Source organism: Macaca nemestrina, chromosome 6 (assembly GCF_043159975.1).
Source record: "Macaca nemestrina isolate mMacNem1 chromosome 6, mMacNem.hap1, whole genome shotgun sequence".
Taxonomy (NCBI): domain Eukaryota; kingdom Metazoa; phylum Chordata; class Mammalia; order Primates; family Cercopithecidae; genus Macaca; species Macaca nemestrina.
In genome coordinates this window covers 48,041,688-48,068,415 of record NC_092130.1, presented here as the reverse complement: position 1 = coordinate 48,068,415, position 26,728 = coordinate 48,041,688, and the positions used below count along the sequence as shown (strand labels likewise).

The 26,728-nt window shown below is 48.4% G+C and overlaps 1 protein-coding gene and 1 long non-coding RNA gene across 11 annotated transcripts in view; one reads left to right on the top strand and one right to left on the bottom strand.

The window, feature by feature from the left end:
* Positions 1–952, bottom strand: part of LOC105467182 (uncharacterized) — a 41,529-nt gene extending 40,577 nt beyond the window's left edge. For 6 of the 9 annotated variants that reach the window (XR_011624687.1, XR_011624681.1, XR_011624684.1 and 3 more), the window contains exon 1: positions 814–952. This is a non-coding gene — a long non-coding RNA (uncharacterized lncRNA). Of the gene's footprint in view, positions 1–347; positions 629–813 lie in introns of those variants that run through there. The other 3 variants (XR_011624686.1, XR_011624682.1, XR_011624683.1) reach the window with 3 other exon arrangements.
* On the top strand, positions 943–26,625 carry LOC105467176 (solute carrier family 22 member 5). Of its 2 annotated transcripts, XM_024788323.2 has the most exons (11): positions 943–1,335; positions 9,367–9,438; positions 9,580–9,683; positions 15,333–15,487; positions 16,516–16,687; positions 18,189–18,315; positions 20,094–20,194; positions 21,769–21,983; positions 23,461–23,643; positions 24,699–24,834; positions 25,208–26,625. In XM_024788323.2, exons 1-11 carry the CDS (start codon positions 943–945, stop codon positions 25,293–25,295), a joined length of 1,746 nt encoding a protein of 581 aa, XP_024644091.1. In that variant the 3' UTR covers positions 25,296–26,625. The 2 variants fall into 2 exon arrangements, with proteins under 2 accessions (XP_024644091.1, XP_011714948.1); XM_011716646.2 differs by lacking the exon at positions 9,367–9,438.
* Positions 26,626–26,728: the final 103 nt, after the last annotated feature.

Here is a 26,728-nt window from a genome sequence, read left to right as displayed (position 1 = left end):
CTATTGAACATTGCTGCTTTAGAATCACCTCACTGCTTTTTTTTTTCCCCCCAGTTAGCTTCCGAATAAACTCTGCAAGGAAATAACTAATCTGTGGGGAATATTTAATCCTAGGCTAGGATCGTTAATCGTGAAGTAAAATTTTTACATCTGCATGAACAAAATGGCTTGTTACAGAAGAAAATGTGGAAAGGGCATCGGGACTAGAATGAAAAGTCATAGCTCCCAGCCTCTCTACTAGGGTAGTTAACAGTCCAGGTTCAAAATAATCCCCGTCCCTCTTATAAGGATAGGCGGTGTCAAGAGCAACTATCTGTGAGACCCTAGCCCAGTTACTTCCTCCTTACCCCCGCCCCCAAGTAGGCCTCGCAAAAAGTTGGGAGCGGCGCGTTTTCAACACTGGAGCTTCGCGGTCGCTCTCCCACTCGCTCCCAGTCCCCCTATGGAGGAGCGAGTTCGGGCTCGGACCCCAAGGCCGCTAGTCCCGCTGCCTTCCTAAGCCGAGCCCGGGCTACCTCGGTAGTCCCCAGCAGGCTTGGCTGGCGGAGGCCTGACCGCAGCCAGGCCCCCAGGACAGGCCCCGCCCGTGCCTCAGGTGCACTCGGCTGCCGACCCGCCCCGCGCCCTCGCGGCCCTCCCCAGCTCCGCCCTAGCGGCCCGCCCCAGTTCCGCCCTCGCCGGCCCCGCTCTGCCTGCCGGCGGGGCGCGCCTTGTGGCCCAGGCCCGGAACCCTCCCCGGCCGCGCGCCCTATGTAAGGCCGGCCGCGGCGGGACCAAAGCGACCAAGGCGGCAGTGTCAGCTCGCGAGCCTACCCTCGGCGGACGGTCTTGGGTAGCTCGCTGCCAGGCTCGCCCGGTAGGTTGCGGGTGCCCCGCGCGCACGCGCAAAGCCCTCCGCGTCCCGCGATCCCAGGCCGCGCTCTGTGGGCCTCTGAGGGCGGCATGCGGGACTACGACGAGGTGACCGCCTTCCTGGGCGAGTGGGGGCCTTTCCAGCGCCTCATCTTCTTCCTGCTCAGCGCCAGCATCATCCCTAATGGCTTCACCGGCCTGTCCTCCGTGTTCCTGATAGCGACCCCGGAGCACCGCTGCCGGGTGCCGGACGCCGCGAACCTAAGCAGCGCCTGGCGCAACCACAGTGTCCCACTGCGGCTGCGGGACGGCCGCGAGGTGCCCCACAGCTGCCGCCGCTACCGGCTCGCCACCATCGCCAACTTCTCGGCGCTCGGGCTGGAGCCGGGGCGCGACGTGGACCTGGGGCAACTGGAGCTGGAGAGCTGCCTGGATGGCTGGGAGTTCAGCCGGGACGTCTATCTGTCCACCATTGTGACCGAGGTGGGTGCCGGCCTCTGCTGGGGCTGAGACTGGGGCGCGGAGGAGACTGTCGCGGTCCTTGAACCCGAGCTCCTGTCTCCCAGATGCGCGCTGGACGCTGTCACTTCCCCTCCCCCAACAGTCAACACCCTAGCGATGGAGACCCTCCAGCCAGGTGGCTTGGGAACACTTCACAAGGTGACCTCTAGCCAGAGTGTGCTCCTCCCTGCGAGAGGTTGTCCGTGTGGTCTCCCATCCTGATGGCCACTTTGCGAGGGTACCAGGAAGGTCCTGGCGGTCCTTGGGCGATACTCTATGGCCCTGAGTGTCCAAGACTTCCTCTAGTTGGGGTTGCGGGTGGTGAGTAGCAGAGCCAGGGCTTGGGCCAGGGGCTGTCCCGTTTTTCCTCTAGTCTCTTGGCTTCTTTATAGAAGAGAGGAAATACTTATCTTTCCTGAACTTTTCAAGTTAAATAAAGCATGTGTGTACAACTGCCTCTTCCCTTTTTCCCCTAGTTACTCCTTCCCCTACCGTCTACAACCCAGAATAACAATCTGGTCATGCCCTGTAAGTAATCCTTTGACTTTTCCCGTGGTCAGTTGTCAGTTTTTTTGGTTTTTTTTTTTGTTTTTTTTTTTTTTTTTTGAGACAGAGTCTCCCTCTGTCATCAGGCTGGAGTGCAGTCGTGCGTTCTCGGCTTACTGCAACCTTCGCCTCCCGGGTTCAAGTGATTCTCCTGCCTTAGCCTCCGAGTAGCTGTGAGTCACGACGCCCAGCTAATTTTTGTGTTTTTAGTAGAGACGGGGTTTCACCATGTTGGCCAGAATGGTCTCGATCTCTTGACCTCGTGATCCACCTGCTTCTGCCTCCCAAAGTGCTGGGATTACAGGTGTGAGCCACCGCACCAGGCTGTCAGTTGTCAGTCTTTAAGATCCATTCATCTGAAGATCTGTTCAGGGTGACTTGTTGACCTGGAATGTTTTCTAAGGTATTATGAGGTAAGGCTGTTGGCCAGATTTAGTTAAAACATACAACTTTAGGTCATAGGGTGTGGGGGAACCTTTCTCATTTCTCAGCTCCTTGAATTTTCCCTCTGGGTGGTTTTGTCTGTCCCCTCTGAACCTGTTGGAGCAGTTGTTGGAGCTGGATGTAGGAACATGGTGTTAATGATGGATATGTTTTGTGTCTTTTTCAGACACTGGCACTCTAGCTCCCTGAAGTTTCAGCAGCATTGAGTAAGTAGCCAGTGAATAGCCCTCATTGATAGACAGGCTCACTAAAATGTGCTAATGACGAATTCGCAGGTTAGAGAAGGCTTCCCGGAGGAGGAGGCCTCTCAGTGAGCCTAGGGCGTTCAGCTCAGCATAATAGTGAGCTGAAAGCCCCAATGCAACGGCAAGAAACCACCCAGCAGGAAGGCAGAGTTCACAGAGAGGGGAGAGTTCACAGAGAGGGAGAGTGCCACAGGCCCTGGCATGGCTTCAAGCCCTGCTGGATGTTGGTGCTGAGCCTTCCTCCTGGAGCCTCGGAAGGGCTTACAGGGGCTCTGGAGGTCCCAACTGTATTGCTTCTTGGCGTCATCACTCTTCAAGGGAGTCTGAGAGCTACCCCTAGAGACTCAAGTGTGTGTGCACGTGTGTGTTTTTTCTATGTTTGGAAATTTGATGTCCCCAGCACCTGGACCTGCTTTCTCCACATGTATGTAGTGGGAGTGTGACCTGAGCCCCACTGGGATTTCTTAGCTAGTGACATAGCTGCAGTGTCCAGAGGCATCGTGACTTGACGAAAGAGGCACTCCCTGGAGGTAGCCAACTATGCTTTCTGGCCTATGAATCCACAGGGAATTGGAACCTTCAGTTGCCACAAATCCTGGGTCCTCGCCTCACGGGTGGGTCTGTTACCTTCCTGGAAGCCAGTGAGTACTATGAAAGCAGAGGCTGTCCCTGAGGTTGCAGGCAGAGGCCACAGAGGGGAACATGACACAGGAATCCCTACAAGTTCTACTTGGGGCTGCCTAAAGAAGAGGGAGGTGGTGAAGTGAGAAGAAGCTCATGGCATCTCTTGGGGTTTTACATTGACCCCTGAGGGACCCTGGCTTACTCTAGTCATTTGTTCCTGCTTTGCTGCTCCCATCCCACATTGGGCTGAGTGGTGGTGGCATTGATGAACTCCCAAAGGCCAGCCGTGCCAGGGGGTCTGACCTTATCTTGCTGCCAGTGTCAGCCTTTTGTTTTTTTAATATTTAGACTATTTATTTAGCTGTCTTAGCAGTTTCAAAGCAGTTGTGTGCCCTTTCACCTACTTATATGTTGTCAGTCTTTGTAGGGAGGCCAGATTAATGCTTACATCTTTGTTTTGGGCTACTGGAATGCTTGACTTGAAGTTCAGAGCTACTTATTCCCAGGTGAACGGCTACTGCTGGAAGTTGCTGCATCAACATTCTAATGGCTTTTTCTATGGCCTGTTGTCTTTCAACCCAAACCTGCCCTGCTGACCACTGCATCTAGTCCCGTGCCTGCTAAATGTCTCTAAGCCTGCCCTCTGCCCCAAATCATACATTTGTAAGTACACTGGTATTGCATTACTAGTCATATGTTTTCCACTGAAGACTGCAACCTCGGGTGTCTTGTTTGGATTTTTTTTCTTTGTTCAAGTTAAAGTACATACATGTAGTACCAAACTTTGTGGTGGATTTAGATCTTTGCATCTTCCTCAATTTCTGACACAATTCTGGATGCAGAGGGAGGTTCTCAGGAAAATTTTTATTGAATGGGTTAATGAATAATTTAAGAAATCATCTCTAAAATTTCAGAACTAAAGAAAAATAGTTCAGTTCTTAGAAGGGAAACTTGAGGGTGGCTGAAAAAGATTGACTGGAATTTTTTAAAGGAAAGGTGACTCCCCCTGCCCACTGACTGGGGCTTTGACACCACATGGATGTGGAATGAGGTGTTGGAATTGGCAGAGGGAATCTGCCAGTAATTAACAAATAAATAAATATTGGCAGGGTGTGGTGGCTCACGCCTGTAATCCCAGCACTTTGGGAAGCCAAGGCAGCAGATCACTTGAGATCAAGAGTTCAAGACCAGCCTGGCCAACATGGTGAAACTCCATCTATACTAAAAATACAAAAATTAGCTGGGTGTGGTGGCATGCACCTGTAATCACAGCTACTTGGGAGGCTGAAGCAGGAGAATCGCTTGAACCCGGGAGACGGATGATGCAGTGAACCAAGATCGAGCCACTGCACTCTAGCCTGGGTGACAGAGCGAGACTCCATCTCAAAAGAATAATAATAATATTAATAAATAAAAATGATTTTATAAGGTGAAAGAGTTTTATGCCCCCATGTTTCAGGAATTGTTTGGTGGTCCATGTGGTTCTAGGCTGGCCTCTCCTTGGCCCCTTAGTCATCCCTGGGGTACAGGGGAATTAGCCAACCCATCATGCAGTGCTTCTTGGCCATGGACTGCCACATCTGCTGGGAACCTGGGTGGTTTCTGAGATTGCCTGGGCTGCCTGTTCTTTGGTTTCACCATAGCTCTGTCCAGCCTGTGGACAGACAGGTTCCTTGAGAAACATCTGGCCAGGTGTGGTGGCTCATGCCTGTAAACCCAGCACTTTGGGAGGCTGAGGCAGGCGGATCACAAGGTCAGGAGTTAGAGACCAGCCTGGCCAACATGGTGAAACTAAAAATACAAAAATTAGCCCCACATGGTGGCAGGTGCCTGTAATCCCAGCTACTTGGGAGGGAGACTGAGGCAGGAGAATTGCTTGAACCTGGGAAGCAGAGGTTGCAGTGAGCCAAGATCGCGCCGTTGCATACCAGCCTGGGCGACAAGAGCAAGACCCCGTCTCAAAAAAAAAAAGAAAAGAAACTTCCAAGCTGCTCTGCATCGCCTTGCTCTTCACCTGTCTGCTTCTGAGAAGCCCTCAGCCCAGTCCTGGGTGGGACTCCCACTCCCTCCCTATTGTCCTGGACTAACTTTTCTTTTTTTTTTTTTTTTTTTTTTTTTTTTGAGACTGAGTCTGGCTCTGTCGCCCAGGCTGGAGTGCAGTGGCCGGATCTCAGCTCACTGCAAGCTCCGCCTCCCGGGTTTACGCCATTCTCCTGCCTCAGCCTCCCGAGTAGCTGGGACCACAGGCGCCCGCCACTTCGCCCGGCTAGTTTTTTGTATTTTTTAGTAGAGATGGGGTTTCACCGTGTTAGCCAGGATGGTCTCGATCTCCTGACCTCGTGATCCGCCCGTCTCGGCCTCCCAAAGTGCTGGGATTACAGGCTTGAGCCACCGCGCCCGGCCTGGACTAACTTTTCTATCAACCTTATGTCGTGTAGAGATAAATAGTCATAGAAGATGGGAGAGCCCTCACTGTTATTCCCAAAGCTGCCTGGAGGAAAAGCCAGAGCAACCTGGGAACTGGGGCTGGGGCTGGCTCTGGGCAGCAGAGACCCGAGAGACCTGGAGCTTGAGCCTCACTGCTACACCTTTGCTGATTTCTCTCACTCAGGGAACACACAGACCCTCATCCAGGCTTTTGCAGCTATACAGCAAGGCAGAGAAGCCACCTGTGGGGTCCCGTGGCCCACTATGCACACACATAGTAGACACTTCTGGCCATGATTGGTCAGATTGAGCCACTCTCTAGCTAGCTGAGACCTGTCATCCTGGGTCAAAGTTCTGACAGTTGACACAAAGCAGGGGGTCAGCCAGAAAAAAAAAAAAAAAGTTCCAGGTGTGGTGGCTCTTGCCTTTAATCCCAGCACTAAAGTGGGTGGATAACCTGAGGTCAGAGTTCAAGACCAGCCTGGTCAACATGGCAAAACCCCATCTCTACTAAAAATACAAAGCTTAGCCAGGCTGGTGGTGCATGCCTGTAGTCCCAGCCACTCAGGAGGCTGAGGCATGAGAATCACTTGAACCCAGGAGGTGGAGGTTGCAGTAAGCCGAGATTGTGCCACTGCACTCCAGCCTGGGCAACAGAGCAAGACTCTGTTTCAAAAGAAAAAAAAGGTATTCTGGAGATTGAAGTTCAGAAGTTCAGGGTTCATCTCGACTTTGGGCAGCCAAGCAAGAACTAAAGTATACCAAGACGTTGAAGGTTGATACCTTTTTATTTATCCATTCATTCACTCACCTATGTACCAAAGAGCTCCTGAGCCTCTCCTCTATAAAGGGGGCACTGCCAGGAGTTGTAGAGGATGTGATAGCAAAGATAGCAAATACCTTTTCTCTTTGCTCTGACAACGCTGGGGCAAGGATTATTTGCATCATTAATTGCAGCAGGAGGCAGGACAAAATGTGTGTAGGAATATAGGAATACATGGCAGTCAGTAACGCAGTGCCTAGCCGCATGTCTCACTGTTGATATGGTCAGGCTAGGTACATCCCCTCAGGGAAGAACTTCTGCCTTAGGGGCACACACCCTATCTTTTTTTTCCCTTCCTGCCAATTCACAGGTTAAGAACATTCAGTCCCAGGGAACTATGTCATCTCTCTACTTCTCATAACTGAAAAGCAATGCCAATTATGTATGAGGTACAGGAGACACAATTCTCCCTCTTTTTAAAAATGTTTAACAGCTTTATTAAGGTATAAATGACATAAAAACTGCATGTAGCTAAAGCATGCAATTTGACCTACATGTATCTCTACACCCTTGAAACCATCACCACTAGAAAGGTGCATTTCTCCTCAGGAAGGGGGGCAAGTCTAGGCCCTTTGCCAGAGTTGCTCCCAGATTGTTTTCAGGTTGGGCCTGCTTTCATAGCTCAGCTAGCTGAAGGGTGACAGCGTTAGGCTCATGACCCAAATCTTAAACCTACACATTCCATTTTAACATTGTTACCTGTGATCATCAGCCAGTACAGCCCATCCCATGTACCAGGTGGAGGCATCAATAAGCTGGTCTATAGCGGCTTTAATCACAGCTGGGGAACCAGGAGCTAAGGAATGCTAGACTCCTTTGTAAACACTTTAAGCAGGGGGTACTTAGCCTGGACTCTATGTGCTTCTCACCCACCTCTTCTAAGGGGGATTCTGGCCAAGTCCTGGAACCCACTGCAGTCCATCTGGTGGTTGACAGGTATGTGGACGGATTGGCAGGCTGGGACCCAATCTATGTTTGCCCTTGTGTTCAGTTTTGAGACCGAGTGCCTTTCCTGATCCTGCTTACAGACCCCCAGTGGCCAGTAGGAAAGAAATGTTAATGCATATTTGCTTTTGGAGGGCCCAAAGCCAGGCCCAGAGAGTTGTCAAGGGCTGTCATTGGGTGGATGGCAGAGTTAACCAAGGAGTTACACACCTGACTAGGCTAAGAACAGGCTGGACCAAGTGGAGAGGGTGGGGCTAAGGGAGCCTGAGAGATACTCTGGGGCCTATCTCAAAATGAGCACTACAGTCACCCTGTCCCCTGCAGAGATTGACCTGTATTTAGGTCGCACCCAACCTTGCCAGCCCAGGAGTCCTTAGAAGCCTGATATTGGGAGACCTGTCCTGGGGTCTACAACTCCAGAACTCACTACAGAAGCCCATGTGGATTGCTAGTCTAGCTCAGCCATATGGGTCCCCAACCCTCACCTCATGATAGTCCTGTTGAGAAACCACTGCTGACCCTTTGTTTGTGTTTTCATCTTTTCTACTATAAAAGACATGCTAGCTGGGAAATAGAGCCCATCATACTCAAGAGTGGCAGGAGCCAGGACCTGGCCCCTGAAACTTGGCCTCACACACAGAGGCTGTACCCTGTCATCAATTCCCTCAACTTTGTCTCTCCATCCACTCCCAGTCCTAGATTTATCAGCCATGTGTGAATGGGGGCCACTGCGGGGATACTCACCCACCTACCAGAGAGATGGCCTGTGGGTGCTGGCCTGTGGAGGTTAGAGGCTGTGGCAGCCTGGGCACTCAGGCTGTGGTGCTCCCATGTTCTTGACTCCTGCTAGTCTGGGCTGCCTCCTGATTAAGGGTTGGATGCTCCAATTCTTCCCTGGGTTGGGGATTGCCACCCTACTCCCAGCCCATCCAGGTTCGTGCTTATTCCGAAGCGGAGAGCCAGCAGCGTGCTGCTGTGGGGGTTCTCCATGTCCAGCCTGAGTCTTGCCTGCCAACCCCTCTGAGAGGTGTCCAGAGGCATGGAGAAGCAGGCTTGTTTTTCCCTGTCACTGGCCCGGAAGAGATGCTTTGTTCTAGGGAGCCGCATGTCCCCTTGCCTGCGTTGTTGGTGAGGAGCCAGCAGGCTCCGTGGAGGGCAGGCCAGCAGCCTGGCGCCAGGGAGGCAAGGGTCTGAGTTCTTAGGAGGGTGGCTGCTCATGTGAGAAGTCTGCAAAGGTTACTACTGAGCACCATCTCTCTGTCTGAAAAACATTTTTCGTTTTTCTGTGAACCACCAAGTATCCTGTTTGGGCTTTCTTCCTGGTTAGGCAGGCGCAGCCCGATCCGAGTGTCTGACTGCTTCCCCATGTCTTCAGACCTCTTTTTCTGTTCATGGTAACTGTAGATGGAACCACGCATTGGATGCTGGAAACTCAAGAGGTGCAGCCTGTTCCTTACCCCAATCCCTGTTTTACAAATGGGGAAATCAAGGCATAGCATGGGGTGATGCTTATCTGAAGTTGGAAGAGTTAATAGTAGAGTGGGAGCTAAAACCCAGTTTCTTACCTCCAAGCTCAGAGCTTTCAGCTGTAATTGAGCCTAGTATAGTTGGTGTGCAGCATCAGGGATTCCAGCTCTAAAGGTCACAAGAAGGACCCGGGGGTCGTTGGCCCAGGGTGGGAACCTGAGCAGAACAGGTCCAGATGGCACACTCTGTGCCCTGGCCTTAGTTTCTTGCTGGATGCTTTGGCCTGTAGAACCCCAGAGCCCTGCTTCCAGAACCACTCCAGTGACGTTCATGCCAATGGCCTGAACCCCACTAAGCGAGGGTGCCCTGCCTCTTCCACAGCCCTGGGCTCTGCTCAGATTTTTAGGAGCAAGCGTAAGAGGCCTTGCATTCTTCAGGGTCAGCATGTTGATAGAACACTTACTCTCTGCCTGTCTGTCCTCAAAATGGAAGCAAGACAGTGGGGCCCACAATGCTATGAAAAACAGGATGGGGAGGAAGCCTGCTCTCTGCCTTCCTGCCCAGGTGAGCCATCACCTGACTAAATGAGTTCACACTCAGAGCGTGCAGGGATGCAGGATGTTCTGACTTCATTTTCCAGGATGCCTTTGCTTTAAAAACCTTTTAAAAAGAAGGGAATGATACACCCCTTTGTTCATCTTGCAGTGGAACCTGGTGTGTGAGGACGACTGGAAGGCCCCACTCACGATCTCCTTGTTCTTCGTGGGTGTGCTGTTGGGCTCCTTCGTTTCAGGGCAGCTGTCAGACAGGTAAGGTGTCTGTCTCCTACAGCAGCAGGGGACCTCAGCACTGCGTGAGAAGTGTGTGCCTGGCCCTTGATTTCAGTTGGTAGTATTCCTTCAGCCCAGGGCCCTGTATTTTAAAGAAGAGGAAGCTATGTCTATGGTATAGACTCCATGCCTAGTAAAAAGAGCCAACAAATCTGACTCCATAATTCTTGCTAAGTAAAGAAATCTGAGCTATGTAAGCCGAGTGTGTCTGATCCGGTTGACTAGGTAATATGCCATGATTCACTTCTGCAGTAACCTGGCTTGCTTCCCCTGGGTCACCGTGACTCTGTCATGCCCCTGAGAATGGGAGAAGTTGACTTCATGCACACATGCACATGTGCTGGATTGTAGATCTGTAGTGGTGCCACAGTGTCTGCCTCTGTTGTCCTAAGAAGACCAGCATTCTGTCTGCAGAGTGAGAGGAGCTCTCACCAGCCACTAGTGGTATGACAAGCAGAACTCTTATGTCCACAAGGCTGATGCCCCTTAGCTAAGTGGCCTGTGATTTTGGCATTTACTTTATGACAGGAGGGAGAATACTGTTTTGATCCATTTCTCATAAGCAGGTTATTTGTGTAATTCTAAAGCTTTTAACTCAAGGATTAACATTAATGGCTTAGAGAATCCCAAACCCCTCGAAATTATATGCACAATGTTAGAGACTACATGTGAGCATTTTTTTGGAGAGAGGTCCGTAGCTTTCATGAAGTTCTCACAGGGGTCCATTATGTTGTGTCTTCTTTCCCTGGAGCTTCAGGGTCTGTCACAGAAGACTGTGAAGAGAGTAGCAACCTTCAGCAAATCCTTGGCCACATGGCACATGTGAGAACACCCCACAGATTGGTGGGTTACCTGGTGGAAAGGAGTCCCAGCATCTTCCCTGGTTTTTAATTCCTGGCCTCAAGCAATCCTCCCTCCATAACCTCCCAAAGTGCTAGGATTACAGGTGTGAGACACCATGCCCGGCCAGATATTTTGTTGTTGTTGTTGTTGTTGTTGTTGTTGTTGGAAATAGAGTTTCCTCTTGTTGCCCAGGCTGGAGTGCAATGGTACGATCTCGGCTCACCGCAACCTCTGCCTCCTGAGTTCAAGAGATTCTCCTGCCTCAGCCTCCCAAGTTGCTGGGATTACAGGCATGTACCACCACGCCCAGCTAATTTTGTATTTTTAATAGAGACGGGGTTTCTCCATTTTGGTCAGGCTAGTCTCGAACTCCCGAACTCAGGTGATCCGCCCGCTTTGGCCTCCCAAAGTGCTGGGATTACAGGCGTGAGCCACTGCACCCGCCCAGCCAGATATTTTTTTAAAAAACAGGCTAATCTGTTTATTATTCCTAGTTTACAGATGGAGAAAGTGAAACAGAGGGATTAAAAAACTTGCCCAAGATTTCACAGCTGGTAAGTGGCAGAGTTAGGATTTGGACCCAGATAATCTTGCTCCTCTATTTTGTATGGACTACTGTTCTAGGTCCCTCCTGTCCTAGAACTTGCTTTCTAGCAAGGTAGAATGTATTAAACAACCAAGTGAGGAAGTTGTTGTTGTCCCTGGTCATGGTAAGTGATAAAGAGAAGTAAGTGCAGGGTGCCACAGGAGTGTCTAACAGAGGAGGTCGGGGCGGCATCCCTGAGAAGGTGAAGCATGAGCTGAGAGTTGAAAGATGAGTCAAAAGTAGCCAGCTGAGGGGTAGAGAGGAGAAAGAACATCCAGGCAGGGAGAACAGCATGTACTAAAGCAGGGGCTCAGGAAGAGGCATGGCAGCAGGACAAAGTCCGTACGGTAGAGGTGCGGAGAGTGGTGTTAAGATGAAGGGGAGAGGCATGCAGAGCCCTGAGCAGACGAGCAACCAGGGCTTAATGGATCACAGTTAGGACTTTGGGCTTCAGCCACAGAGCAGGAGTGGGCTACTGAGACTTTTTAAAGCAATAGTGTGACAATCAGATTTGTACTTTTTTTTTTTTAAAGATGCTTTGACAACCTTGTGGGGAAAGAATTGAAGGGAAGCAAAAGGTGTTGCAGAGAGACCAATTAAAAGGTTGTCACAGTAGTTCATGCCATAGATGATGGTGGCATGGGCTAGTATGATGGTGGTTGAAATGGAGGGAAGTGGTAAGAGGTAAAATCAACAGGACTTGCCGATGGGCTGGATGTCGTAATTGAGGGAAGAAAGCTTTCTGGCCTGGGTAACTGGATGAATGTACACTTCTCTAAGACAGAGAACACTGGAAAAGGACCACGTTCATAGATATTGAGTTCAATTTGTGTGCACTAAATTTGGGGTGACTATGAGACCCCTAAGTGGAGAAGTAGAGTGTGCAGCTGGCTGTGTGGATATGGTACTGCATGAGAGGTTTTGGCTGCAGAAACACATGTAGGAATTGTCAGCGTATAGAACCCTCAGCAGAGCCCCAGATGGGGATAAGGTTGCCTGGGGAGAGGGGAGTGGGGAGGGTAGAGGGGAACTGGGGGAGGATTGTGCTTTGCTTAGAGGCCTCCCGAGTGGACATGGGAGATTCCTTCTCACGGAGCTAAGTGACAGCTAAGGCTCAGAGGAATGCCCTTGATGTGAAAAAGAGAGTGCCCAAGTTCAGAGTAGAAATGCAGTGTATTTTTCTGGGTCAACTGTGTCATGGGTCAGCTTAAGAACCTGCTCACCATGTAACACAATGATTACCTGAGGAAAGCATTTAAGTTCCAAAAGGTCTATTCCCAGGGAAACTGGAAACAAAATTCTTGAGTATGCTTAGGACCACTTTAGTCTACAGAAGGGCTAATATAGTGTTTTTCAAACCTTTCTAAATATTCTGGCAACAGAACTTTCATTAAAGTAGGATCATTTAAGTCTAGTAAATGAAATACACCCTAAGTGGCTAAAAGTATGACTGTTCTGCCTGCAGCCCCTGCCTTCAACTCCCAATGCCCTGCCTCAGGCCTGTCTGTGCCCCCTTGGAAGGCCCAGTGCCCTGTGGGATGGACAGCTTCTGAGTGCGTTATTTCTGAGTAAACCAGTTCTAAAACCTAAGCTAAATAGATTACCTGAAAGCAATCAATTCATGCCCTAACTCGTCTAGGACGTCAATGTAACTTTTTATATAGCATAAAGGTTTCACCATCTTTCTGGCATATGAATACGTCTGAAATTCAAGAGCAATTAAAATACTCCTGGGTTATCAAAGCCCTTTATGTGACACTACTGAGTCATCTTTATGCGTGTGACTTGTAAGAGATGCACAACCCTGGGAAGAAGTAGTCTGCTGTGTCCTGTTTCCAGGTATGTGTGTGTTTGCCATTTTGTTGACAGACTTTAAAAGCAAACATTTCTGATCCCAACCCTGAACTGCCAAGGACTGGTGCTATGTAAAAGGTTCTCTGGATCTGTCTCTTCCCTACCATCCCAGGGAGCTCTTAGGAAGGGAAAGGGCATAGAGATTATACCAGCCTGCCTTGTGGTTAGGAACCACCCCTTGGTTGGCATATAGAACACTCTTATTAAAAAAACAATGCAGGGGAAAGTGGAGTCTACTTCCAGGCGAGGGTTTCTCGACCCTATTAACATTTTGAGCCAAATAATTTTGTTGTTGGGCATTTTAGAATATTTAACAACATACCTGGCCTCTACTCATTAGATGCCAGTAGTACCCCAAAGTGATGGGAAAAAAAACAACAGAAAAAAACTCTTACATTGAGGAGAAACACCAAACTCTTCCACACAGTTGCAAGACCTTGTGCAGTTTGCCTCCTAGCCACCACTGTAGTCTTGAATTGCATGCCTGATGCCAACCACACTGGCTCCTCATGTTCACCATGCCCCCTCCAGCCACGGGGGTGTGTGGTCTTCTCAGAGTCTGAAGCATTCCCCACACACCCCAACTCACCCCCTGTGGCCTTCTTTAACCATGCCAGCTAATTTAGCATCCCTAGTTCCTTGTGACTTTCCTCTATAACGTCTACCAGAAATTGGGGGAAAAAAACTGTTACTATAGGATTAATGTTGGTCTTCCCCACTATGCTGTGAATATCATTGAGAGCTTGGTCCCTACACCTTAAATCCCCCATTGTCAACTACTTTTTCCCATCTCAGTGCCCCATGATCAAGGAGACCCTCCCTGAATGTCCAGTTCCCCGACCCTTACCCCCCAGTCCAGGGTAACTTACTTCCTTGTGCCTCTCATGAACCTGCATTCCAGTCCTTCAATGCACTTGACTTGGTGTATAATTGTATATTCAGAAGGGTGGTGTTAGATTAAAATGTGGTTAATGTATGTTTCACCAGTTATACTATGACACTCCTTAAGGGCAGAAACAGCATCTTTTTTATTTATTGATATCCAAAGTGTCCTCTATAATGGATGCTCAATAAACATTGAATGAAAGTGGGTGTCAGCCAGTACTGGCCAGACTCAAACTGAATCCAGTGCTTCCCACTAGCTTGACTTTTTCCTTCTTTGTGGCACTCTCTTTAAAACAAACCAAAATAAACCCAACTTTAAAAACTTTTAAAAATGAGCACGGATACAGAAAACCACACAGAAAAAATATGCAGCTTAATGAATTTTTTCAGAGAAATAACCTTATGACCACTTCCAAGTCAAGCAGTAGAACTTTGCTGTCCACTAAGAAGCCCTGTCCATGTGCCCCATCCCAATTACAGCATCTTCTCTCTCTCATTAAGTAACCGCTAGCCTGACTCCTGTAATAATCACTTCCTTGTGAGTTTTTTTTAGTTTTATTATCGAAATATGCATCTTGACACAAGTTTAGTGTTGCCCACTTAACATATTTGATGTCTTTTAGTCTACTTAATCCATGGATTCTCCTTCTATCCCCTTCTATGCCTTACTGATTATCTATGAAGAAACTGAGCTGTTCCACCTATAGAATTTCGCAGTCTGGATTTTGTTGATGGTACACTCAGGATGCAGTTCAGCACATTCCTCTATGCTCTGCATTTCCTCAAAATTGCCAGTTGGATCCAGAGACTTGAGATTCAGGTTCTGATTCAGGTTCAGTCCTTTTGGCAAGACCATAGGAAGCATGCAATGCCCGACTGTCTCTTCATGACGTTAACAGTCATTAGTATATAATGCATATATCTATTAATCCGTTGGAGGCTATACATGGTATTAGTCTAATTTTATTACCTTTTCATTTAAAAGTTAGAATACTTTTATACATGATGCTACCTCTTATCTATTATTGGTTGCTGTTCACATAGTTTACAAAGTAAAATCAGGACAAATGCTTCTTTCTCCTTATTTGCCAGTTTTCATTTATAATGAATTGTTTCTCTGTCATTCTCCAAAGTTGGCAGATTCTTTTTTTAAAAATAATATCATTATGAATGTATGGATTAAATAATTGATGTGTTTCAGTCTCTTGCAATCATTATCATAATTGTAGTATTGCTTTTTAGGCAACCCTGGTGCCCAGGCTATACATTTGTCCTGGGGAGTGGGGAGGGAGAGAAACAGCATGAGCACCATGAGACCGAGACTGTCCCTGGCAGCCGGTATCCTGGCAACACTGTTCACACCTGCTCTCTGGGTGGATCTTGGGAAAGCCCCACTTGGTGGAGCCCATTCCTGCTGCCCTTTTCCAGCTGGTTCTCTGTCACTCTCCTTTTCTTCCCAGGTTTGGCCGGAAGAATGTGCTGTTCGTGACCATGGGCATGCAGACAGGCTTCAGCTTCCTGCAGATCTTCTCAAAAAACTTTGAGATGTTTGTCATGCTGTTTGTCCTTGTAGGCATGGGCCAGATCTCCAACTATGTGGCAGCATTTGTCCTGGGTATGGCCATCAGGTTGGAGTTGAGTACTTGATCCTGTATTTCACCATCATCCCATCACCCACCTTTCTGGAGACAGCTGTGATGTCCCACAAGGGGGACAGGGTTTTTAACAAAACCAGCCAGAGCTTCCTGGTGAACCGTACTTACAGGCAGGGAAACTGAGCCAGACATGTGACCAGCCTGGGGTCCCCAGTAGCACAATGGCCTGACTTCTGATTTCCAGTTCTTTTCTGGCCTCTGGGCTATGGCTCCATGGTCTTAGTACTTGATGGCCAATTTACTAGGACTCACCAGAGATCCTCCATTTACAAAAAGGGCCTGCCACTGCACAGGGCTGAGCCAGCCCAGGAAAGAGGGCGGCATGGTTGGTGGAGGAGGGGCCGTGACTGGCAAGCTCACCAAGGTAGAGAAGCCCTTGTCTGCAGAGCACTATGGCTGGTGATATCTATGGACAAGAATAAATTGATAGGAATGGGCTTTCGTCACCTTCAGGGTTTTAATTCAGAGTGCACACTGCAGGGCTTTGTCTCAAATGTGCCAGCCTGTTGTCACTGAGAAGCTGCAGGCCAGCCTGTGTTTGGAGGAACCTGACTCTAGCTGATAAGGCCTTTGAGTTCCTTGGGTTGTATTGTTGAAAGGATTGTTTTTTCTTTTCATATTTAATATTCTCTTTCCTTGAGGCTTAAGCCAGCATGTGCTGGCTTAGTAATGACTTCACTTTTAATAAATTCTTCCTCATGTGAGGATTAAAGGGGGCCTACCATGGCATCTTTAGCATGTGGCTTCAGAACATGGTGAAATTTTCAAGAGAGAACTGTTGCTAGGGGGCCTGAGAGGCCACAGGGATGCAGCCCCAGGAGATGGTCAGATAGGAGGGGTTCAGAACGCCATCCGCTCCCTAGCACCAGGAACTTAGAGACAGTTCTGGCTGTTTTCTTATCTGCGTATTCACACAGATACTATAAAAAAATTAATAAAGAAGTAATCCAAATTAAACTGCTAACTCGACCTCCCTTGTTTTGAACAGGAACAGAAATTCTTGGCAAGTCAGTTCGTATAATATTCTCTACGTTAGGAGTATGCATATTTTATGCATTTGGCTACATGGTGCTCCCACTGTTTGCTTACTTCATCCGAGACTGGCGAATACTGCTGGTGGCACTGACGATGCCAGGGGTGCTGTGCGTGGCACTCTGGTGGTGAGTGTGACCCTGTGCCCCGTGTGCCCACTGGCAGGATGATTTCTGTCTGGCCTTCACTAGAGGGCAGCAACAACCCATGAATCCCTATTTTGTCTCCTAGAGACAGGAAGCATAGATGATTTATAAATTATTTCAGAATGTTTTCTCCACACTCAAAGAGCCAAAGCAAAACAGAATCCCATGACGGCAACAGACTTGCTCTCAGCCCTGTACTGGGTTGCCCCAAGTGCAGGGAGAAGTAGCAGTAGCTATGAGAAGATGGGGTCCAGCATGACCTGGAGGAAGTTTCCAAGCCTCAGGGCAGGACAGTGTAGGCCCTAGTTCTGGCTGTGTGCTGCTGAAGCCTCATGCCACAGGCACTGGCACCAAAAGCAAGAGTCCTCAGGGTAGCCACGTGGAGGAAGCCAGGCTCCTTCTGCACCACCAAGGTAGAGGAGTTGAACAGGCAGAGAAGAGGCCATTCCTGACCAAGAGGGGAACACAGCAGAGGAGCTAAGGTGGGAATCACCCCTTGCAGGTGGAGAAGGTGAGATCACCAGCCCACGTGGAGCAGAGAGCATTTCAGGGCATAGTGGGAGAGTAAGCCACACATCACGGGGCCCAGTCATGACCAAGGGTGGGGGGCGGCTACCTGGTCCCAGCAAGATGGAAAATAATATCCATAGAGCACCTTGATAAGCATGCTAATTTTTTTTTCTTTTTTCTTTTCTTTTCTTTCTTTTTTTTTGAGACAAAGTCTCTGTCTGTCGCCCAGGCTGGAGTGCAGTGGCGTGATTTCCACTTACTGCAACCTCTGCCTCCCCAGTTCAAGCGATTCTCATGTCTCAGCCTCCCGAGTAGCTGGGACTACAGGTGCCTGCCACCACACCTGGATCATTTTTTTGTATTTTTTTGTGGAGACAGGTTTCACCATGTTGGCCAGGCTGGTCTCAAACTCCTAGCCTCAAATGATCCACCTGCCTCTAAAGTGCTTGGATTATAGGAGTGAACCACTGCACCTGGCCAAACATGCTATTTTAGGTAGAGTATCTGACAAGTGTGTTGGATAAATCAGGGGTAGGGTGAGGAGAGAAGAGAAGCTAAGAGGCTAGGGCAGAAGCTTCTGTTGGTGTCAGGGACAGGGAGGAAAGTGTAGCAGGGCCTGGGCTGGCCTAGACATGCACAGAAGCCCGGCTTCCGGAGCCCATCTTGCACCCATCTCCTCAGCCCAGCAGGTGGCACCAGTGCTCTTCAGAAATGGAGGTGGCCAGCCAGCATTGGGTTGCTGTTAGAGGGTGCAAGGCTCTCACATTTTTGTGCAGTGTGGTGTACACAAAAGCTCATCCACCCCAGGTTATTGCTGTGTGTGGATCAGCTCTTTGCTTCTGGCTTGTGAACACCAAACATTCCACAAGCTCTGGTTCTGCAACCCCATTCCCTCCTATGGCTGTGCTCTGCCTGGTCTGTGGGTCTACTGTTGGCAGGGAGGCCTCACTGAGATCACCATTTGTACTGCCAGGTTCATCCCTGAGTCCCCCCGATGGCTCATCTCTCAGGGACGATTTGAAGAGGCAGAGGTGATCATCCGCAAGGCTGCCAAAGCCAATGGAATTGTTGTGCCTTCCACCATCTTTGACCCAAGTGAGGTAAGCACCACGTGGGTGCGGGTGAGAGGGACAGACTGACTGTGATTTGAGGGCAGCAGCACCCAGCCCTGAAGTCCTCCCTGCTCACAGCAACCCAGCCCTCTCTCTGCCCAAGCCCCAGCTGCCCGCCCCCCAAACCACTCCATCCCCCGCACCCCCAAGCGGGCCCTGTTAACATTCAGAAGTTGAGGAATAGGTTACAGCTGCCTCACTCTTTTCACCACGGGTTTTAGATTTTCACTCTTTACTTCCTTCCTTTCTAGGCAATCATATATTTTAACCATTACTTCTAATAATAAACACTCTTTTTGAGTAATAGGCCTTTCATAAAGTCAGCATTTGGGGAAATCATTGTTTCTTATACCTAAGGTGGCTTGTCATCTTACAAAGATAACCCCGAATGTAAAATGTAAAGCACAGATAGATTTGGAGTTAGAAGTATTTCATCTCTTGAGTATTAGCAATTATTCATTAAAAATAATTTTTTAAAAAAGTGTTTAGTCTCTTTCTGCCCTCCAATGGTTAATTATTGCATATCATCTTGGAGTCAGGTCCTTTTTGATGTCCACCTCTTCCCCCTACCCCACCCTCCCTGCAACCCTGTTCTCACACACCATGAGTCATTTCTTGGCTCTGCCTGGTTCCTGGTTCTTGATTTTCCTTCCCGTTCCCTCTACTAACATCTCTGTAGCAGGCAGTTTTCCTCGGTCTCGTGACTATGAGGAGAGGTTAGAAGCTGTAAATGCTGCCTGGTGTGGTTCTGGAATGTGTCTGTGGTCTGACTGGAAGAAGAGGGGTTGGCTGTGGGAACAGCCACAAGCAGCCATGCTGAAGTGTGAGAGGCAGGCATGGTTGGCCTTGGGAAAGAGGGAACAGTTATTGTAGACAGCGGAAGCCAATGGCCACTGCCAGCCCTGCAGACTTCCCAGTGAGTGGTGGCCCAGCAGCCACTGTCAGCATGCACCAGAAAGGGGTCCTGTGCGCAAAGGTCAGGGAGGAGTGTGGCAGAGGGCTTTTAAGTTAGGTGGCTTTGGGGGTTTTTAAGTGAGGGGTCAATCTGGGTGAATGCATAAGCCCCACTGGCATCTTTGAGGAAATGAGGCTATTTCAGGGGATCCTTTCAGTCCAAAGTTGAACTTTGGTTGAACTTCTAACTGGAAAAACAAGCTCCAAACCTGGGTTTGCTTAAGAAAGCAACATCAGTGTGTTTAGACGTGTGGTTTATTAATGGCCTTGGCTGTGCTGAATTTCGTAGGAAGTCACTCTGGGTGAAGCTCAGGTCAATTTTCCTGTTTTTCTATTTGAATTCTTTTTCCCTGGAAGCAGACCAGTAACTACATGGTATAAGGACTCGAAACATTAACTTTTTAAAAATATCAGACCAATAAACCACACACCCAGGTTCTCTCTCTGACCCAGAGGGCAGGGAGCCAGGCTTGGGGAGGAATACTTAGAGGCCTCCTTGGAATGTGGCCACTGACAGGAAGATGTGGGGGTGCAGTGAGGAAGCAGTCAGCCTGGGCCTCTGTATTCCTGTACCCTTGAGGGACCGGTCACCTACTTTTCCTCATTTTCATTCACTGATTTGTTACTGACAAGGCCTAGGGAAGTTTTCACAGCCTTAAACACAGTCAGTATCCTTACTGTTCTTAGAAACATAACACTCCCCGACTCTGAGATGCAGACAGCTAAGACGCCAGGCATTCAAGTATGTTATTGTGTGCTCTGAGTCGCTGACCACCTCATCTTCCCATACCCTTATCATGTTGTTCCTGCAGTTACAAGACCTAAGTTCCAAGAAGCAGCAGTCCCATAACATTCTGGATCTGCTTCGAACCTGGAATATCCGGATGGTCACCATCATGTCCATAATGCTGTGGTATGTAAAAGAGACCTGCCTGAGGCTTCCAAAGCTTCTTGAAGTGGCCATTGGGCCTGTTGTTTACAGACACGCTTCAGACCAAAATTGAAGGCCTGTGTCATCAGAGAGTTAAAAGGATATGTCTTATGTTAGATTGAAGAAATGGGCATGTCACAATTCTTCATGGGATGGAACCTCAGAGAAGGAGAATGAAAACAATTGTGGAGGCTGTTTTGGGAAATATGGACTCTTTTGTGGGGAATCTCTCCAGATCTTAAATGAATCCTTGCCCAATTTGGGTCATTTAGTTTCTGTCTCCTACCCAGTCACAGCCAGTGGCTGAGGGGGTCAGGTAGGGCTTTTAAGAAGGATCTGAGTGAAGACACCATGTCCTGTAGGCTGCGGAGGCTGCCAGTTACTTTCTGGAAATGTGGAAGTGGGACGTGCTCCTCCTGGGATGTCCGTAAACGGTCCTGGAGTCAGGGCTATAACCTAGATGTCCTCACCAGGTTCCCACTCGAGGCATTTCACAAAGTGTGTCAGAAAGGGATTTGTGAATTACCAGGGAGAGGAAACATGTCCAAGTGCACCTGGCTAGCTTTTGCTCAGCGGCCGAACCCTGGGATTCTAGGCGACTTCTGGAGCCTGGTGGGTGAGCGTTGAGAAGATGGGGGAGGAGGGCGGACTTCATCTCAGAGTCCTTATTACTAGTCCCATCCAGCTTTGAGGCAGTCAGCCACTGTGCCTACTGAGGGGGTGCTATGAGTCATCTGCTTCCAAGGAATGGCCCAGGATCCCTCCAGGCATTTCACCATTCCCTGAGTTGGCCTCAAGACAGGAGCAGCATGTAGCCTGCACCACAGACATGCCAACCTGTGATGAGTCACCTACTTTTGTGTTCACCCAGGCTGTCCTCCCTGCTCTGGATTTCCTGGGGACTCATGCCCATACTCTTTTTATTGTACCAGCTGTGTGTTCCACCTGCAGATGAGTCAAAGCAGTCTAATCCATAAAGTGTGGGTCATAAACAGAGAGAATGCCTACTGGGGATGCCCAGGTCAGGGGACTGCGGGGCATACAGATGAGAGGCAGTGTGGCCCCTCTGTTGGGAGCCACCTCTCTGCTCCACATGTACCATGGGGCTGGTGTTAGCTGCCTCTGACCAGCCTCTTCCTGACTGGTCACCACAGGTAGTGTGTGGGGGTCTCTCTCCAAGTGTTTGACCTAATATTGTTCCTTTTGTTATCTTATCCCCACAATCCTATCACATCTCACTTGATGTCTGCCTCCTGACTCATTCTCTAGCTCCTTCTGGAGTTGCTGGATTTGAGGAGGTTCAGCTTAGGATTTTTAAAGCTGAAAGGCAGGTTGGAATTTTTCTTTTCAATGAAGTAAATCTATCTGAATTATACAAGCTTTTTTGCTGGGACACTGTCTATATGGAAGGCTCTGAGAGTGCACTGGTGCAGGGTTTACTAGTCTCTGCTTAAAGAGGGTTTGGAATTTACTGAAATAATTGCATTGTAAAAGTTGTACAGGTTGGGAGAGATGTAGATACTGCTTTTCCAGCTTTCTTCTGCACTCTGTTTCAGGATGACCATATCAGTGGGCTATTTCGGGCTTTCCCTTGATACTCCTAACTTGCATGGGGACATCTATGTGAACTGCTTCCTTTCAGCGGTGGTTGAAGTCCCAGCATACGTGTTGGCCTGGCTGCTGCTGCAATATTTGCCCCGGCGCTATTCCATGGCCACTGCCCTCTTCCTGGGTGGCAGTGTCCTTCTCTTCGTACAACTGGTACCCCCAGGTAGGGACCATGTGCATCTATGGTTTGGGGTCTTCTCTGAGTGTCTTATTTCTACCAGGCTGTCTCAATTCATAAAGAGAATAAAATCAAGCCCATCACAGCTCCCTTGCATGTGTACATTCTTGGCCTAAAAATCAATAGAAAGTGTCTTCTGAGACTGGAACACTTATGGCCTGGGCTTTGAGGGAGTGGGAAAAAGCAGCCACTGGGGCTGTTGGTTAATTTTACTCTTTACCCAGGTTAATGTGCTCATACTGTTTTCCACTCCAGAAGAAGGGGGAAGAAAGAGCTATCCCGTTACTTTTTTTCCTGGCCCCGTCTTCTTTATTTATTCAACAAATAGCTCTGGCATGCCTACCACGGGCTGGGCACTGTGCTCGGTGATAACGATACACAAGAAAGCAAGCCAGGCCGAACCCCAGGCCCTCATGGAACATACATCCTAGTTGAGAAGACAACAAACAATTAAATAAAATGCTTAATACAGTTCAGACTGTGTTACCTTCTAGGAATACAAATGAAGAACAATGCCGAGTTCGTTTTCATAGTCACAGATAGTGTCCCTGAACAGGGGGCAGTTCATCTGAAACGTATATAAAGTGACAGAAAGCCCTGAAAAAGTCTAGGAGAACATTTTAGGAAGAAGAAATGGCAAAGACAGTGACCCTGAGCAGGGGATGAGCCTGGCATGTTTGAGGAAGAGGGAGAAGGGGAGGGGCTAGACCACTGAGAGGGCCTCATAGGCCCTTAGCAGGAGTTTATTTCTGAAACTATCTTGGTATCCCATAGATGGGTGGGAGGTAGCCATTTACAATAATTTATAGAGTCTTCAGTCTACCTGTAGATTTGGGAGCCTCTGATGGTCACTTTTGGGCCCATCAGGCTGGGAACACTGCACAGTAACAGCTCCCCATGGGATGTGGCAGGAGGAGCCCAGAACCAACATAGAGGCTCACAGCTGAGCTCAGAGTGACCTTTAGGTCACATATAGCTCTCCCATCAGCACAGCACAGAGAGATTAGAAGATCAACTTGAGGTTCTGATGGCCTATGGGATTTTTGAGGTCTGAATGGGGGGAAAGCATGAAATGAGTTAGAACTGAATTCTCCATTCATCTAAACATCATGAGTTAATTCCATAGTGCCTGCAGTGTGAGGTCCTGGGGTGACAGCTAATCCCTGACAGACATGTCTTTAATGACTTCTGGACTGGGAAGCAGGTCAATTGGACTATTGAGGAGCTTACTCTGGTGGTCTCCAGGCTGAGGAAAGCGCATGTCCTTATAGCTGCAGTCCCCAGCCTCCTTTCAGCAATCAACTTGGAGGGAAGTCTTGGCTATAGCCCCTTCCGCCACAATAGAAAGTGATAGAAACTGACTCCCCAAAAAATTCAGGGAGAAAATATGTTTGTTTTGCTCTCAATAGCTGTGTGCCATGGGTTGGTATCTACTCGTACCCTCTATCCTTTGCTCCTCCAGACTTGTATTATTTGGCTACAGTCCTGGTGATGGTGGGCAAGTTTGGAGTCACGGCTGCCTTTTCCATGGTCTACGTTTACACAGCTGAGCTGTATCCCACGGTGGTGAGAAACATGGGTGTGGGAGTCAGCTCCACAGCATCCCGCCTGGGCAGCATCCTGTCTCCCTACTTCGTTTACCTTGGTAAGTCCCATGGGCCGAGGGCACACTAGAGCAGCGGGATGGAAGTACTAACCGGCTTGAATGTGAGCTGGAGGTCACATATTAACAGAAAAACAAGCTCATACAGCACATGGACTCCATCCAGTACTGGATCTTTGGCCGGGGAGGGTTCTTGTCCCAGTGCACTGGCCCTCACTTTGAAATGAATAACAACCTATAGACTACCTAGAAATTGATGAGAAAATTAGAGGGTTTGTTTCTGTTTTAGCCATTCCAGGCCTTCCATCAGAGACTACAATTCCTTTATCCTAAGAACCTACAGAGTGGTTTAGGGAGCCAGTGTACTTAGCTGGAGAAATTTCTTGGAATCAGAGTTTAAAAGGAACATGAGGGGAAAGATGTCCATACGAGAGGTCTGATGAACTGAAAATTATAACCTGGAGCACTATAGAGTGATTTTATCTTGTGTGAAGATCCAGCCCATGCCATTTTATGTAGCAGGTCTCCAGTTTTCTCTTCTCAGAATTATGTCTTCATAGCACCTGTAGTTTCCCTGCACATCCCTAGCCAGTACCTCTTTAGGGAGGGTGACACCCACCTGAGAGTACCCAGAGTGCTTTGTGAACATGGTATGTAGATCTCAAAGCAAGCAAAGCAGCCTGCCTAACCTGAAGGCAGATCACATGGGCTGGGATACATCTGCAGAGGTGGAAGAGTTATTTCCGTCCCTGGACAAGTATCTCGGGTTCCTTGGAAACCCAACCTTGGAAAATAAGAATAATTAGCATGGCCCAGAAATAGAAATAATCAGCATGGCCCAGTCTTCTCCTGCAACCATCCATTTTTACTCCTCCCCTGCATGGTGGAACACTGCTGGGCTCTGGGCATGCCTGTGCCAGCTCTGGGTTCGGAAACCTATCTAGGTGCCAGATTCTAATGTGACTGCTCAGACTGTGGGAGATGTGAGACCAAGAAGGAAGGTGATCCCCTTCCAGAGTCCTGGGAGCATAAAGGGGTAGAGAGAGACCAAGTCTAACTGCAGCCCTGGGCCTGAGGCTCTGTCTGCTTTACCATAGGTGCCTACGACCGCTTCCTGCCCTACATTCTCATGGGAAGTCTGACCATCCTGACAGCCATCCTCACCTTGTTTCTCCCAGAGAGCTTCGGTACCCCACTCCCGGACACCATTGACCAGATGCTGAGAGTCAAAGGGTAAGAAGACCTCCTCCCTCAGTGTTGATGCACTGGGTCTGGGTCTGGCCAGGTCTCAGGCGCCCCTCACAATAGAGCCACTCGCAAACTCCCTCTCACAGACACCATGGACTAGTTTAGCCATTAAAGGGTTGTAAATCGCAAGGTGCTTACTTATAGCCCATCCTGTCTGGTCTCTTCCTGTGTAGACATGTCACTATGTATATCTCTATGGCAGTAGCCGCGCTGGATAGTGCAGAGGCTAGAAGAAACCTTTCAGAATCTGCTGCAGGATTCTCTTCCCAGGGAAGATATCCTCAGTTCTTGTTTGTTTGGAGACTAGGAGGCATCTTTTTAAAATGTGTTACTGACATATTTTTGCTTGTTTTTATAGAATGAAACACAGAAAAACTCCAAGTCACACAAGGATGTTAAAAGATGGTCAAGAAAGGCCCACAATCCTTAAAAGCACAGCCTTCTAACATAGCTTCCAGTAAGGGAGAAACTGAAAAGGAAAGACTGTCTTGCCAGAAATGGCCAGCTTGTGCAGACTCCGAGTCCTTCAGTGACAAAGGCCTTTGCTGTTTATCCTCTTGATCTGTGTCTGACTTGCTCATGGATGGGCACCCACACTCAGAGGCTACATATGGTCCTAGAGCACCACCTTCCTCTAGGGACACTGTGGCTACCTATAGACAACTTCATCTAAGTCCTATTACAATGGTGGACTCAGCATCTCCGAAGAAGTTAATTTTTCACTAGAACCAGTGAGATCTGGAGGAATGTGAGAAGCATACGCTAAATTTACATTTTAATTTTAGACTACTTGAAAAGGCCCCTAAATAAGGCTAGAGGTCTAAGTCCCCTGCCCCTTTTCCCACTCCCCTCTAATGGTGAACTTTAGAGGAAAAGGAAGTAATTGCACAAGGAGTTTGATTCTTACCTTTTCTCAGTTACAGAGGACATTAACTGGATCATTGCTTCCCCGGGGCAAGAGAGCGCAGGGCTAGGGAAAGCGAAAGGTAATGAAGATGGAGCAGAATGAGCAGATGCAGATCACCGGCAAGTGCATTGATGTGTGAGCTCTTAGACCACTCAGCATGATGACTGAGTAGCCTTGTTTACATCTGATCAAAGCACTGGGCTTGTGCAGGTTCATAATAAATGCATCATTTAATCTACTATTCTTGTTTTCCACTGCTGTGGAAACCTCCTTGCTACTATAGCGTCTTATGTATGGTTTAAAGGAAGTTTATCAGGTGAGAGAGATGAGCAACCTTGTCTTTTCTCTCAAAGCTGTAACGTGGGTTTTATTGTTTATTTGTTTGTTGTTGTATCTTTTTCTCCTTAAGTTATTTGCCCTTCAGAATACACTTGGGAAAGGCTGGTTCCTTAGCCTGCTGGTTTGTGTCTTTTTTTTTTTTAAAACACAGAATCACTCTGGCAATTGTCTGTAGCTGCCACTGGTGCGCGGCCTTACCAGCCCTAGCCTCTAGCACTTCTCTAAGTGCCAAAAACGGTGTCATTGTGTGTGTTCCTTTTTTGATACTTAATCATGGGAGGATATTACAAAAAAGAAATTTAAATTGTGTTCACGGTCTTTCAGAGTAGCTCACTTTAGTCCTGTAACTTTATTGGGAGATATTTTGTGTTCAGTGTGATTGTCTTCTCTTTGCTGATTATGTTACCATGGTACTCCTAAAGCATATGCTTCACCTGGTTAAAAAAGAACAAACATGTTTTTGTGAAAGCTACTGAAGTGCCTTAGGAAATGAGAAAGTTTTAATAAGTAAAATGATTTTTTAAATAACAGCAACTGCCTAGAATCTTTATTTCTAGAATTTAGTGAGCCTGTGCCACACTGTCACCTGCCTTTTCTCTGTATCAGCTTGGGTTAATTCTAGCAATGGTTGGG

Coding starts and splice junctions, on each gene's coding strand:
- LOC105467176 (XM_024788323.2), top strand. CDS start 943: ATGCGGGACTACGACGAGGTGACCGCCTTCCTGGGCGAGTGGGGGCCT. Junction 21,984..23,460: donor CGTACAACTGGTACCCCCAG/GTAGGGACCATG, acceptor TTGCTCCTCCAG/ACTTGTATTATTTGGCTACA. Junction 24,835..25,207: donor CAGATGCTGAGAGTCAAAGG/GTAAGAAGACCT, acceptor TTGTTTTTATAG/AATGAAACACAGAAAAACTC.